General features: G+C 38.0%; 1 protein-coding gene across 1 annotated transcript in view; it reads right to left on the bottom strand.

The window, feature by feature from the left end:
• The window catches only part of LOC120223583 (A-kinase anchor protein 6-like), a 249,733-nt gene extending 241,918 nt beyond the window's left edge, over positions 1–7,815 (bottom strand). The window contains exons 1-2 of the mRNA XM_039221786.1: positions 7,795–7,815; positions 2,880–3,002 (exon numbers count right to left, since the gene is read on the bottom strand). Of these exons, the coding sequence (XP_039077717.1) occupies positions 2,880–3,002; positions 7,795–7,815 (144 nt within the window). The remainder of the gene's footprint in view (positions 1–2,879; positions 3,003–7,794) is intronic.
• Between the last annotated feature and the right edge of the window lie 7,354 nt (positions 7,816–15,169).

The raw sequence follows: 15,169 nt of genomic DNA, 5'->3' as shown, positions 1-15,169 counted from the left end.
ATATAAATGTACAACTTTTGTTATTGTTTTTATGTTGTTTTTCTTTGCAATCATTGCAGGGTGCCAACTATTCTAACACATGGTTAAACCAGGGAAGACACTGAATTCAGGGGCTTCCACATCTGCTGATTTAATGTTAAATTATAGAATCTATAGAGGTGTTTAAGGAAACCTGTATAGCTATCTCTACATACTGGATAATCTTGTAAATAGCACCTGCCCACTCATTAAGGATACTAATGACTTACACAAGTTGAATTCAAGGATATGAATTTCTGGGCTTACTTTTATACTATATTTATGATAAGGAAGATATTCTTTGTCTTCTTTTGAAAAGAATAACTTAATATTAACTCAGCACCACAGTAAGAAAATACAATAAAAAATATGAATGACAGTATCGATCAGGAGCACAATGTAGACATTGTCCTCAGGGACACAGAGTAACTCAGGGTTTGTTTGAAAGACATTTAAACAGGTGCTATCTGGAGTAACAGACACTGCACACAGCACAGCAGTGACCCCGTAACTGTCTTTAAGTATCACTGGTGATCCATGCACACTAAATCCTCAGTAGCTGTTAGCCAGGACTACTCATAATTTCACAAGTCAAAGTGGTGACTATGAGTTAAGACTCACTGAGCAGATCTAGAGAGCATTGTCCCTCACTATTTGCAAAGCAGAGATAAAAAAGATGTTCCTATATTATCTCTATCCCAACCAATGTAATGAGACATGATAGCAGAGAAAACTCATTTCAAGAAAGTGTTGATCATTAGGCAACAACAAGGTCATTCTTTAAGAGATAAACATTATGAGGAGGACTCCTTGCTCTGGATCTAATGTGGAGTGTAGGAATCCACAACAAAGGGGATGATGAGGTTCATGTTTTGGATGAGAATGTTACTATGAGTCAGGTACACACACGTGCAATTCATTATGGTCAGCTGTAAAGAGTTCTGCAACTTATTAAGACTAGAATACAGTAGTCACAAGCTACATATAGCAATTTACATTTAAATGTAAGTTAATTAGAATTAAAAATTCATTTCTTCAGTTGCTCTAACCACATTTCAAGTGCTCGGCAGATACATGTGGTGAGTGGCTCCCATGTTGGACAGTACAACCTTGAATATTCCATTCTTACAGAAGGTTCTAGCAGATAGTATTGGGCTAGAATGAGGCTGAGGCCAACAAAGGGATGCTAAGGCAGGAACTCTGTAACAGGGACTTGAGAATGATGAGTGTGCAATGGTTACAAAGAGGCCATGTTGCTCAATTCCTGAAGAGAAGGGAGACCCTGGTTCATACTCTCGTAGCCTGGCTTTCAATAAATAGCCTAGAGTTAAAGCACTTTTTATGTCCCCATGCCCTCTGGGACCTCAAAAACTAAATGTGTGTTTTCCATAAAATATTAAATCAAGAGAAATTAAGACAGCACACTTAATGTGAAATAAAGTTCATATACTCCTGTTTAAACACAGATTAGAATTTCTGTCAGAACAATGCCAGTGAAAAGTTGACATTCTAATTAATACAATTTACATTATAAAGCACTGAATATCTTTATCTTGCTATTATGAAATGCCCTCTTTAAAAAAAAATCAAGGCTCTACTCAACAGGGAATTGAGTACCAAGGGCAATATTTAAAAACCCATGTACAAGAGAGGTGGTTGGGGTCACTGGCATTTTTACACACCATCAACCCAGGTCTCTAAAAATGGAAGCAATACACTCATCCTCTTACACATCATTTGGTCATCTTTTATCATCCACAAAGCCATTTTCATGCAGCAATAGGATTTTGAGGCTGTTTTACTTGCAATGATATAAAATAGACTGCAAAACACAAACACCAAAAGACTAAAACATCCTCTCTCTCATTCCCCTCTTTTCCTCTCTCACCTCCCTCTCTGTCATTTAACATCACAGGGAATGGTCTGGAACCCTGTGAACTCATGCACCAGGAGGACTCCCACACAATGTTTATTCAATCCAAATTCTGAGTGTGTAAGAGGGGCAGAAAATCAACCCCACAGTTGGGTACCCAAGGATTCGTGTTCATTGCCTTTGTCAATTTTATACTATCGGTGAAAGGAATAAAGATGAGATCCTTAAAGCTTGAATTTTCATTTCCTATGACAACGTGCTTTTTCTTCATGCTTTATCACACTCCACTACTTGGTTTCCACCCCTTCATAATTGATATCGGCCATTTGAAGCATTCAGTAAAAATCTCATGAGGTTCATCAAATGTCCCCCAGTCTATAATTCTTGCTTCTAACATATTCAGAAGCATATTCATCCAAGTATTTTCCACTTCCCCTCCATGGTTCTCCCTGTGCACAGGGACGGGTGTAATGACAGTTGTATTAATTATATGCTGAAAAACCCACATAGCAGCAAAAATGATGGAGATCATCGTTTTAAATATTTTATTAAAATAACCCAGTGTAGAACAGATAATGTAGACCCTCTTGATAATGAGAGGTTCATTAATTTTACAAGGATTCTAGAAAGCTTAGAATGGTCATCAAAATTATCTCTTTCATTTATTTATTTTTTAAGAAGAGGAAAACCTTCAATCATACTTTAGGGAGCAAGGGTCTAGTAAATTTTCTAAGGTATTTTTAAGTTAATTACTCGCCTTACTGGAAAAAGTTTTGAAAAAAAATAGCTAGAAATGTGGAGGATTTAGATTTCATAGTACACTGAAATGCCTGTAAATTTTCAGCTTCTGCAGTTTACCCCATTAAAACTTGGTTTCATTAGCATATAATGACTTCTGATAAATAAAAATTATACTCCCCATAAACAAACAAGCAGTGCATTAAAATCCTCCCATTACTAACAGCAAAAGCAACATGGTCTTGCCTACCAAGTGTGTCTCCAGGTACAGTTTAAGGCCATCTGTCTCTGCTTTCGGGGGTGTCCAATTCTCAGTGGTTTCCATGGCTTCGTTTAACCATTGAATGAATTCATCCAGCTTGTTTACAAACCCCTGGTGACAGAAAAGGGAAGGGGGGGGAAGGACAAGAAAAGCATGTTAGTTGGTCATTTCTTTAAAGGCAATTTTAAAAATTCCAAACATCACTGACAGTAAAAATTGATACCCCTGGACTCCCATTCTGGTTCCATACTGTAGAATGGAATTTCCATGATTCCCAGCACTGAAATCTATCAAAATGGAAAAAAATTATGCATGACTCCCTCTCGGTTTTTCCCTAGGAACATTTTTTTTCTGAGGAATTTGGATTAGATTGTCAGATGTCTTTGTAAAGAGGTCTTCAAATCATCAAAACATTTCTGGTGTCTGACAAGTGCCCCCAAACCAAAAAATCAGGTCAGGCCTGCTAGGAACACTCGCTGGCTTTGGGGATAAAAGCATTCCTGTAAAGATGGTGTTCTTTACTCAGAAGCCTATGGAGTTGAGTTGCCTTAACTGAACTACAAATCTATTTTTAAATCACGTAAATGTCTAAAGGGATTTGGATGAGTTCTACTGACAGCCCAACTGTCTGTGCCTGAGCCTGGGTTCTAAGAAGCAAGGAAGGGTACAGGAGGTGGGATCAGTGAACAAACACATAAACACTTGACTGGGTGTGTCCTGCACATAAAGAAATATTCTTGGCTAGGAAGCACAAATCACAGTAATCTTGCAATTTTTCAAATAGTGGTTATAAAAATTTATTGACCATTTAAAAGAACACATCTGTAGAAACGGAAAATATTTTGGAAAAATGAAAGCCCAGCTATGAACCTAAGGGAAAGGAATGGGGCTGGGTGGCTGTTTTCTGTGTCTAGGTAAACAGCACCACCTGGAGGTCAAAAGAAGCAAGGACCGGCCTCTACATTTGCATTCCCTGAAATGGCTTGGAGAGCTATTTCTCCTATTAAACTTAACCCGTTCTTCAGGTTTGCCTTTTGATTAATTTGGGTTAATATTCTTAATGCTTAACTTAAGATATCCTGAGACTGAGTTAAGAATAGGTGAAAATCCATTTTATCGTGCTTCTCAGAAGCTAGGCTTTGGTTCTTTCTCTCTTTCTTCTTTTTTTTAAATGTTTATTTCTTTTTGAGAGAAAGAGACAGAGTGTAAGTGGAGGAGGAGCAGAGATAGAGAGGGAGACACAGAATCCCAAGAAGGCTCCAGGCTCTGAGCTGTCAGCACAGAGCCCAGCGCAGGGCTCGAACTCGGAACTGGAGAGATCGTGACCTAGGCTGAACATCAGCCACTTAACCAACTGAGTCACCTTGGTGCCCTGAAGCTAGGCTTTGTTATTAAGGTTTCTCCTAAATAATAGTTTAAGATTTATAACCCCTTAATTCTAGAATTTGGCCTCAAAATGATTCCTAGAAAATGAGACAGAGAAGGATGGTAAAGAGGAAGACAGACAAGTAACACTCAGAAACACACTCCTGTCTGTCAAAGGGAGACAGAGCAGAGCTGTGGGCATTGGGACACATGGAGTCCATCAGAATGTCCCCTGACGCTCTGGTAATGCTGTCAGGCTGTGTAGAGCTCAGCTAATCATCCTGCATGGTAGTATATCCCATGCCTCAAAAAGCTACCCAAAGCTTTCCTTATTTTATCCCTATTGTGCCAAGACCAAACGATAATCACACTTATCCTTTCGGAAATCTACCCTAATCAAGTTGTTTTGGTAAAGCCAATAAAAAAATATCATATTAGCATCATCTTAATTAGAAGCTAAGGCCTATGCATTTGCAATTAATTGGCTGAGCTGGCAACTAGAAGATAGTTTAACATGCCTCATGTCCCAGCCTCCAACCCCAAACTAATGACCTCACTGAGACTTCCTTTGGTCATCGCTCAGCAGTGTTTCTTCCAGGTGAGGTGAAAATGTGTCCCACAGGGATGGTTTCAAGAATGTCACACAGTGCATTCCCCTACCAAATGCATTTTTCTGATGATCCACCCAGATCATCCTATTCTCTACTTTTCTCATATTGTGTCTCATTCTAAATGGTGAGAATCCATGCCAAGTACTTCCTTTTGCCCTTTCTCATAGATTGAGGGTATCAGTTTGTCTGCTCTTTCTCCTTTTCTACATTTCCATAAATTTGAGAGTTGCTTTGTTTTTCATTTCCTCCCAAATACTTGAACCTTTTAATACAGATGTTACTTCAGGCTCCTTTATTCATTCGAGCCTCCTATCTGTTTTAAACATCACTCCCCAAATCCCTCTTTCTGGTAGACTGCCTACAACTCAATACATAAGAAATTCTTATCTGACTTGATGTTTACCATAGATGTGTACAGATGTGTTGGTAAATCTGTGAGCAGAGACAATGGTAGAGCGTGTTAGAACTGATGTCCCAACTCTTCATGCTCTCATAATTAAATTCTATGAAAACTTAAGATATTATCTGTTGGCCAAATGGACTTACAGAAACATCTACAGAGCCTCATCAGAATACCAGAGTCTAGATGGTTGATAATTGCGAGGTGAAATAGTACTTTATATCACTAAATAGTATTTACTATTGAATTTGGACTTGAGTTGTTTTATCTGTAAATTGGTTTTGGAAGAACATTAAGTCAGGAAGGAAGTTATTTTGGAAAGAACTGATTAAATCCAAGAAGACAAATAGTAAAAGCTGTTATTTGAAATATGACCAGTTAGATACTATTCATTATCTTCTCTTCCTCCAAAAAGCAGGCAAACAAAACAATGCGTGTATATGTGATTGCATGGGTACTGCATCACAAAAGGTTGGTCTTAGCCAAAGAGTATTAAAAAATGTGTGACAGATTTCCTAACAGAAGCATGATTACAGAGTTAGCTGAAATCCATGAGATGCAGATTAGGCAAACTCACAGGACCAGGTGAAACTTCCTGGATGATCTCTCTGCATAGCCTAGCCAGACAGCAAAACCAAAGCTGTCTGATACAGAGGAAAGAGAGGTCTTTTCAAGGCTTCCCTCTGGGGTTCCTCTGAATTATATCCCTATCTCACCAATTTTCATTTGTTGCACAATTTCTCAACTCTTCTTGCCAGTGCTAAAAAGTTTCATCCATCCATCACAAGAGAAACCTGGAGAATCTCTGCAATTTTATAATAAAAAGCTAAACACTCCTCTCTCTTAGGAAGCTCTTAGCTTTCCACCTCCCCTCCTGCTAATATGTGCAGCCACAAAAATATAAACAGAAACCATAAAGGTAGATGAAAGTGGAGTCCATCCAATTTTTACCTTTGTCACTTGCTGTTTCTCTATCTCTCTCAGCCTCTTTATGTGTGTGCCTCTCCAGTGTACTGTGTAATGGACAGTATCCTGTGTACTATACCTATATCATGAGATGCTCTTGTAAGAAAGACCAACTAAGTGCCACTCAGTATATTGAACCAGGCATGCAATATGCAAGAGAATTCACTTTTGGATGTATGTAGTGAATATTTGATGCTAATTTTGAGAAGCTCCCTAGAGTCCTTGTGGTGTGAATAAAGGAAAATGAGGTTACATAAAAAAAACCACAGAGGAAAATACAAATTTTATTTTGTCATGAGGATCAAATCCTAGTATAACAAATATTGGGCACTCATTCACTTTTAAACTAATATTTATGAAGTGCCTCCTCTGTGTAAACCACACCTCTGGACATTGTTGAGAATAAAAAGATAAATAACATTGAGGCAAAAATTTCAGCAGAGCTTAAAGCATGAGTAAGCACTGGCCTATTCAATTCAAGTAATTTTAATAGTTAAAATTTTTTTTTACCATCAATAGAGTCGAACACTCTCCTGGATGTTTCTGTGAAACGTATTCTGCCTGTATCAGAATTCTGTCTATATTCAAACTTGTACTTATTCTTATTACATGAACCACCTCTGTTTCTCTAATATTCTGAATTCACACTTACTTACTCTGAGAGTCCAAGATGACTATAAAACCCAGATTTTCTTCGTGATACAATCCAATGCTGCCAGTGCACTACATAAAAGCACATCTTGTGCACATTCAACTCACTCCTGCAGGCTGAATTACAAACCTCTGAGAGGCCACATTTTAGCCTTCATTGTTCAAACTCCTGCTGCTGTATCTTATCTGCTTCATCTCTCTCCTTTCTTTTTCTACCACAAATGTCCTTATTGTCCCTTTCCATTACCCTTCTCTGACTCTTGTCACGCTCTCTAGGAGAGCACTGAGTATGACTCAGTCCACAGGCTCCAATCCTCCCACCCACCTCCTAAATGATATCCCTTAGTATAGGTCCCTTAGTATTTTCATTATCTGACACATGTTTTGAGAGTCTTTATACTCTTCACTAGAGCCAGGCCAGAATTCAACACCCAGAAGAAACCCTGGCCACCCAACATGAAAGAAAATGGAAAGCGGTTAGCCTTGTTATCACCAGTGGACAGCACACTTCCCAGTGTCAAATTATTTGCATTTTATTTTTCTAATGTTTATTCATTTTTGAGAGAGAGAGTGCACAAGAGCGGGAGAGGGGCAGAGAGAGAGAGGGAGACAGAGAGCCCGAAGCAGGCTCCAGGCTCTGAGCTGTCAGCACAGAGCCCGACGTGGGGCTCTAACTCGCAAACGAGATTAGACCTCAGCCAAAATCAGAAGCTTAACCGACTGAGCCACCCAGGCACCCCAAGCATTTTAAAATTCCTTAATGGAGTGCTTAAAAATCTTACTTTTAAACTTTCTAAAGCATCAGCATTTTTAAAGATTAAGCAGGTCAGTAAAAGTGCATGCAAATGTACACTTTCAGGTTTTGTAAAAAAAAAAAATAATAATAATAATAATTTGCTAGAGCCCTCACCTGGTTACATTTGAAGATCATATTCAGAAGGAAAATTTACACTCAAGTCTTGTACATAGCTACCCCCTCATGACAGGTTAAGAAGGCCCATTACTGGGTTACCTGGGTGACTCAGTCGGCTGTGCATCCAACTTCGGCTCAGGTCATGATCTCACAGTTCGTGGGTTGGAGCCCCACCTCAGGCTCTGTGCTGACAGCTTAGAGCCTAGAGCCTGGTTTGGATTCTGTGTCTCCCTCTCTCTTTGTCCCTCCCTCCCTCACTCACATTCTGTCTGAATCTCTCTCTCAAAATAAATAAACATTAAAAAATGTTTTTAGGGGCCCCCGCGTGGCTTAGTCGGTTGAGCGTCGACTTTCGCTCAGGTCATGATCTCGCGGTTCGTGGGTTCGAGCCCTGCGTCGGGCTCTGTGCTGACTGCCAGCTCGGAGCCTGGAGCCTGTTTCAGAGTCTGTATCTCCCTCTCTCTCTGACCCTCCCCTGCTCATGCTGTCTCCCTCTCTCCTAGACATAAATAAAACATTAAAAAAAAATGTTTTTAAAGAATGTCCATTATTGGGGCTCCTGGGTGGCTTAGTTGGTTAAGTGTCCGACTTTCGCTTAGGTCATGATCTCGCGGTTCCTGGGTTCGAGCCCCGCGTCGGGCTCTGTGCTGACTGCCAGCTCAGACCCTGGAGCCTATTTCAGAGTCTGTATCTCCCTCTCTTTCTGACCCTCCCCTGCTCATGCTGTCTCTCTCTCTCCTAGAAATAAATAAAAATATTTAAAAAAAAAAAAAAAAAAGAATGCCCATTATTTCTTTTATGTTCCTACCTATTTCTCTCTACAATAAACCCAGTCTGGTTAAATACAAACTGTGGACGTGATTACTGTTGCTCTCCAGCAAGCCTGTCACATGGAGCAGGAATAGAAAGGGAGAGCCTTCCTGGTGCCAGGTATGGGACCAGAAGATAGCAATACAGTATAAAACGAGACATAGTCTCTGCCTTATGGTGTTGTAAGCCTAGGGAATAATTTTTTTTATAGAATTACATGATTTTTATGCCAAATTGGAATTGAAACCTATTTCTCTAAAAGGGGAAAGGTGGATATATACAATAGGATGCTGTATTGTTACAAGTCTGTGGAGTGGTTCTGATTCTGGTCATTTTACAGATGAGGAAACTGAGGGTCAAAGAAGGTGAGTGACTTGCCAATGGCAGAGTTGGGATCTGAACCCATTTCTCACTCTGAAGTCTGTTTCTCTCACCCTACCACACTGACCTCTAGCAATAGTATTCTCAGAGACACGTCATGGGACTCAGATGAAAGACAAGGAACAATTCTTACCAGTCTCACAATCTTGGCACTGAGGCAAAATTTTCTAAGCTCTCAGTCATTTCTCCTTCACATTCACTATTTTCTGTTAATTTTTCTGAAAGAGATCTTTGATGAGGCTAGATACTTGACAAGGAACACACATCTTTTGTTTGTTTGTTTGCAAACAAAAATCACTGTAAATCTCACTTGTATCTCATGGAAAATTTCAATGAAAAATGCAGGGCAGTTACATGCTAGAATTAGCCCATTATACCAGTGCCTCAATTACAGATGAGTCTGACTCACCTTAATCATGAGAAGATGGCCCTTGTTTCTCAGGAGTTCAGCCAAGGACCTCAACTGGTAATTTCTTTGTGTTGTTTGTTGTTTTAATGTGTGTGTGTGTGTGTGTGTGTGTGTGTGTGTGTACCCCAAGAAAGATTCTCATTTCTCAGTGTACAAAGAAATGAAGCATGATGTCTGACCTCATCTAGATCAAATTAGCTGTCTTCAGACAGGGACTGGCTGAAGAGCACCACAAAAGGAAACTATTTTCACTATATTTATAAAAAATTGTTCAGTCTCTATTGTTGAATCTTGTAAACTTTATTAAAAGTATGTACTCTTTTCTTAGTATTCCAAGATTCAAAGATATGCTGAATGATCTCATCTGAACGATACTAGTTGAAACAATATGTTATCCTCTCACTGTATGCCAAAACCTTTTAAAAGTATTTTATATCCATTAGATTGTTTGAATTTCATTAAGACCTTGTGAGGTAGGTAGTATTGTGACCTGTTTTACAGGTGAGAAGACTGAGGCCCTGAAAGGTGAGGCCTGTGCAGTGCCACATGGTTAGAAGGTAGTGGATTCAGAATCTGAATCTAGAGAGCCTCACGGGCACCACAGGAAATATTGAAAGGCCAACTGATCTAACAATTCATCCAAGTCCCTGGAAGAAATTGGAAGTTGAAAAACATTTAAATAAGGATTAATTATGGGGGGGGCAGAAGTGGTTATATTAAAAGAGAAGAAAAACCATCCCCATCATGAACCAGTATGGATATTAGTAAGAGAACAGTTGTTACAACCAGAACACACTGAATTTGATTCCAGGCTCCACCCACCTCTTACTACCCGCATAAACCAAATGAGCTACCTAATGCCTCTGAGCCTCAGTTTCCTCATCTGTAAGATAGGGACAGCAATATCCATCTTGGGTTTACATGGGGATTTCTAGAAAATGTATATATTTTAAGGCCTGAGGTAAACCTAGGACTTGATAAATGATTTTAAAAAACCATTCCTAATTAACAAGTTCTAATTTGATCTTTTATCTCATTCACTCAAAAAGTTTTGATTATTCAGTAAGTGTGCAGCACAATGCTAGGCCACAAGGGAGATGGATCAGAGAAGCTCCCACACAGTTACAAGATGAGAGGGAACAGTGACTACTCTGGGCATGCAAGGGAGGGAGTTGTGACTCCAGGTTACTTTGGATTCCCCTATCTCCTTATTCCACCAGCAGGTCTGAAGGGGATCACATTTCTCCATTAATAGCCAAGAGTTTAAGAATAATCTGGCTTAATATTTTAAAACAGGCCACATGCTTTGGAGCCAGTCTTTACATTAGAGATGACTACCAGTGAGTAGTTGCAATTCTCTTAGCCTACCCACAAGGAAGCTTTATTTAGGCTCTGATAACTGGAAAACTTAGAACTCCATTTAGAAGCAAAAGTATGCATTGAGGTTTTATACATATATCTACCAATGTCTATATTTAGTGTTCCATTTCCAGTTAATTCATATATACATAGTTCCTATATGAAATGCCTAATTCAGATTTATACACAAAAGTACTCAAATGCAATTTACCTTTCCTTTCCAATTTACTTTTCCTTCCTTTTTTTTAGAGGGGCAGGGGAAGGAAAGGTAATCTATGTATTTAATGTGCTACCCAAGAGGCTCAAGATAAAATGTCAAGGAGTTAAAAGAGATGCTTTGGATTCTACCACCTCACACATTTACCAATGTTCCTACCCACAAAATCCAACACAGTGTAAGTAATTGACAGAAGGGAGGATATGGTGTGTGCTTTTAGAAAAAAGATTGAAAAGAAAATGAAATGGTTTAAAGCAGTTTTAACTCTGATGCCACAAGAAAACTCAAACACTGAAATGTTTTATGAAATATTTAAGCTTCTTTTCTAAAGGTTGAATGGGATGCCTTTAGAATATAAAAATATTCCTGATAAAATTATCCCAGAATAAAGTAAAAGGCTGTCAGTTGGAAAGAGAGCAAAAAGGCATGGAATGGTATTATCTAAAACTGACCAGGTGGGAAGTTCTATTCTGAACTCTATGTCACGTAGAAGGGATAAATTGAGCTGAATCATCATCTTCAAATACTGTTGACAATAGTTTTGGCTGGGAAAAGAAGAGCCCAGAAAGATGCCTGATTCTCACAATGTGAAAGAATTTTCTCCAATAAATCCAGAGTTTGAGTTCAGTGGCTGCTTATTGCTTTATAAAAAGTATTCAACACATCTAAGGGCAAAACAAGACTGAAACACATATCATCAAAGTCTAATAAAAACACAAATGAAAGAATTGGAAATAGAGTGGAAGTAATAATAGGTTACTATTAATTGAGCACTTATTATGTGCCAGGAACTTATTCAATTCTAACAACAACCCTACACTGTAAGATTTCCACATTCTCTATTTTACAGAGGAGAAAACTGAAATATAGACACGTTCAAGCACTTGCACAACCATGAACACTTTCACAGGAGTGAAGCTAGGGATCTTCCCATGGAATTTGGCTGCCCCAAAGATTTGCTTACTTTCTCTAAGGGAGATCTTGCATCAAGCACCCCAATTCCCCAGAGGCAGTGAATGACCAAATTGAGTCATCTTTATCTGCCCCTAAATCCCCAAGAGGACCTGAGATGTTCATACCTTAAAATTTAGGATTATGATAGTTGAATGGTTTATAGGTTTTTCATATCTTGTGTTATAAATAACAATCCTTCACATCTGGGTGACTGTCTACCAGTTATTTTTCTAATAACTTATGTAGTCATTGAGTCTTTATGAATTTCCCTATTGTATAAATGAAGAGGCTGAAGCATAGAAGAGATGCAATTTATTCAAGGTCACAAAGTACTAAATAGATAGATATTAAGTAGTTTTGTTCCAGACCCCAATCTCTGAGCTACATCACACTACCCTTCTGACCAGAGTTACTCCCATGAGGTTCACAGAAAGCAAAACAAAGGACAGGAACACCCAGTGTGGTCCATTCTTATTCCCCAAGCTTTGAGAGAACCCCAGCCTGAGCCACAAAGCTTTAACCATCCCCATCACAGCCACCTCTGTTAAGGTAAGTCCCACATTCTGTGCTCTTTCCAATTCCCCCTTTCCTCTCTTTCATGACCACTGTTTCTCTTTTGCCTTTTTCTTCTCTTTTCTCTTCTCTTAGTCACTTCTTTCTCTTGGTCTCCACTCCTCTCTCCTTTCTTTCACTACCCTCCCTTCTTCTCCTCTTCTCTCTCCCTGCTCATTCCTTTTCTCTTTTTCCTACAGCTTTAAGTCTCCCCTGACCTAATTAACTGGAGCAAATTAACCGCTTTTAATATACATTTCCTAACATATCCATAAAGTTTTGGTGAAAGGCACAGCTCCTTGACACTAAAGTGCAAAGCTGAAAATGTTGTTATAATCCTGTGTTTAGATTAGGTCTAAATACTTTCAGATTAGTATTACCTCCTAGGAAATCAATATATGGAACAAGAACGCGTGTGGCTAGATGGGAGTGTTTGTAGAATGCTAAGATCATTCAAAAGATTACCTGCAATTGTTGAGTTGTTATTTATCTAAATATTCTCAACTTTCTTTGGGGAACACAGAGTTCTTCAGTAATGTCAAGGTTATTATTTTTAGGAAAAAAATGGAATTATCACACTAAGCAAGAAAATAGCCAACTTTAGTAAATGGGGTAAGAATTTTGTAAATGATATATCCAATAAGGGGTTAATATCCAAAATATATAAAGAACTTATACAACTCAATACCAGAAAACAAACAAATAATGTGATTTAAAAATTGGCAGAGGACCTAAACTGACATTTTTCCAAAGAAGACATACATATGGTCAACAACATGTGAAAAGATGTTCTACATCACTGATCATCAAAGAAATGCAAATCAAAACCACAATGAGATATCACTTCACATTAGTCAGAATGGCTAGAATCAAAAAGACAAGAAATAACAAATATTATTGGAAATGTGGAGAAAATGGAACCCTACTGGTAGGATTGCAAATTGGTGCAACCATTGTGGGAAACAACGAAGTTTCCTTAAAAAATTAAAATTAGAAATACGATGTGATCTAGCAAATCCACTACTGTGTATTTACCTAAAGGGGGAAAAAAACTACTAATTCAAAAAGACATATATGCACCTCTATGTTTATTTGTTTTTTGCAGCATGATTTACAATAGCCAAGATATGGAAACAACCCAAGTGTCTTTCCATAGGTGAATGGATAAAGAAGATGTGATATAAATATGTGTATCTGGGAATATCGCTCAGCCATAAAAAAAGAAGAAGATCTTGCGATTTGTGACAACATGGATGGATGTAGGGGCCATTATGCCAAATGAAATAAGTCAGAGAAAGACAAATACCATATGTTTCACTCATATGTAAATTCTTAAAAAAAAAAAAAAAAGCTGAAGCATAAATATAGAAAACAAACTTGTGGTTGCCAGAGGGAAGTGGGTAGAGGATGGGAAAATGGGTGAAGGAGAGTGAGAGATACAGGTTTCCAGTTATGAAATGAATAAGTCACAGGGATAAAAGGAACATCACAGGGAATATAGTCAATAGTATTGTAATAGTGTTGTATGGTGACAAATGGTAGTTACATTTGCAGTGAGCATAGCATAATTTATGGAGTTGTTGAAATGTATGTTGTTGAATCACAATGCTGTACACCTGCAACTAATGTAACATTGTCAACTACACTTGAATAAAAAAAAGTCATGAAGACAAAAAGTACAGCATAGGGAATATAGTCAATAATATTGTAACAATATTGGATGGTGACAAGGATGACCACACTTACGGTGAGCATTGAGTAGTAATGTGTAGGATTGTTGAAACACAATATTGTACACCTGAAACTAATATTTGTATGTCAATTATACTTCAATAATAAATTTTTTAAAAGAAGAAAATAGCCATCTTTCTACCAGAGAACTTCAGGGTGGCAAATCAGTAAAGGATAGAAATTCAACCACTGCACTATCATTAGAGCCAAGAAGACAGAAAATAGTATTATCTAAATACATGTGCTTGGAAAGGAGAAAAGTTTACATGCAGATCAGAAACAAAGATCTAGTCTTCAAAAGGCCCTTAGGACCCATCTAGTTCAATGCTCCCCATTTTACAGGTGAGCAAACTGAGGCTCAGAAAGATTAAGTACTTAACTGATATCACACAAAGAGTAGATAGCCAAGTCAGAAGAACTCAGGTGTTGTGTATTCAACACACAGCTCAAATTTCAAAGTTTTCAGAGACATTCTTTGGCCAAAATTTCTAGAGCTCAGAAAAACAAAAAGAACTAGAGCTTTTAAAATTAATGCAAAATTTCAGATTACTATTGGTTTAATTATATATTTCTACCTAGATTGGGTAGCATTAGCCCACTCAAGTAAAGATTAAAGTGTCTTTTTTGTTTAAACTCTAAGTGCATGTACATACACATACACATGCATGTATTAGGTCTTTTATTCCAAAAGTATTTATGGAAAGCTTACTATGTATCAGAAACTGTATAGGGCCTGGAACTAACATATGAATGATCCAGATGCCTCTCTTACAGAATTCAGAGGACAGTAATATGAACTGTGATGTGTGATAACATAGACCAGCAGTTCTCAAACTTTTAGAACTCATTTAGACTATTAAGAATTATTCAGGAGCCCAAAGAGCTTTTGTTTCTATGCATTCATAATTATCAATATTCATTTTAGAAATTTTAAAAACATTTATTAATTAATTTATCAT

Source organism: Hyaena hyaena, unplaced genomic scaffold (assembly GCF_003009895.1).
Source record: "Hyaena hyaena isolate Hyena2069 unplaced genomic scaffold, ASM300989v1 scaffold_1012, whole genome shotgun sequence".
Taxonomy (NCBI): domain Eukaryota; kingdom Metazoa; phylum Chordata; class Mammalia; order Carnivora; family Hyaenidae; genus Hyaena; species Hyaena hyaena.
The sequence above is the reverse complement of the archived record's forward strand: the minus strand, read 5'-3'. Positions and strand labels throughout refer to the sequence as shown.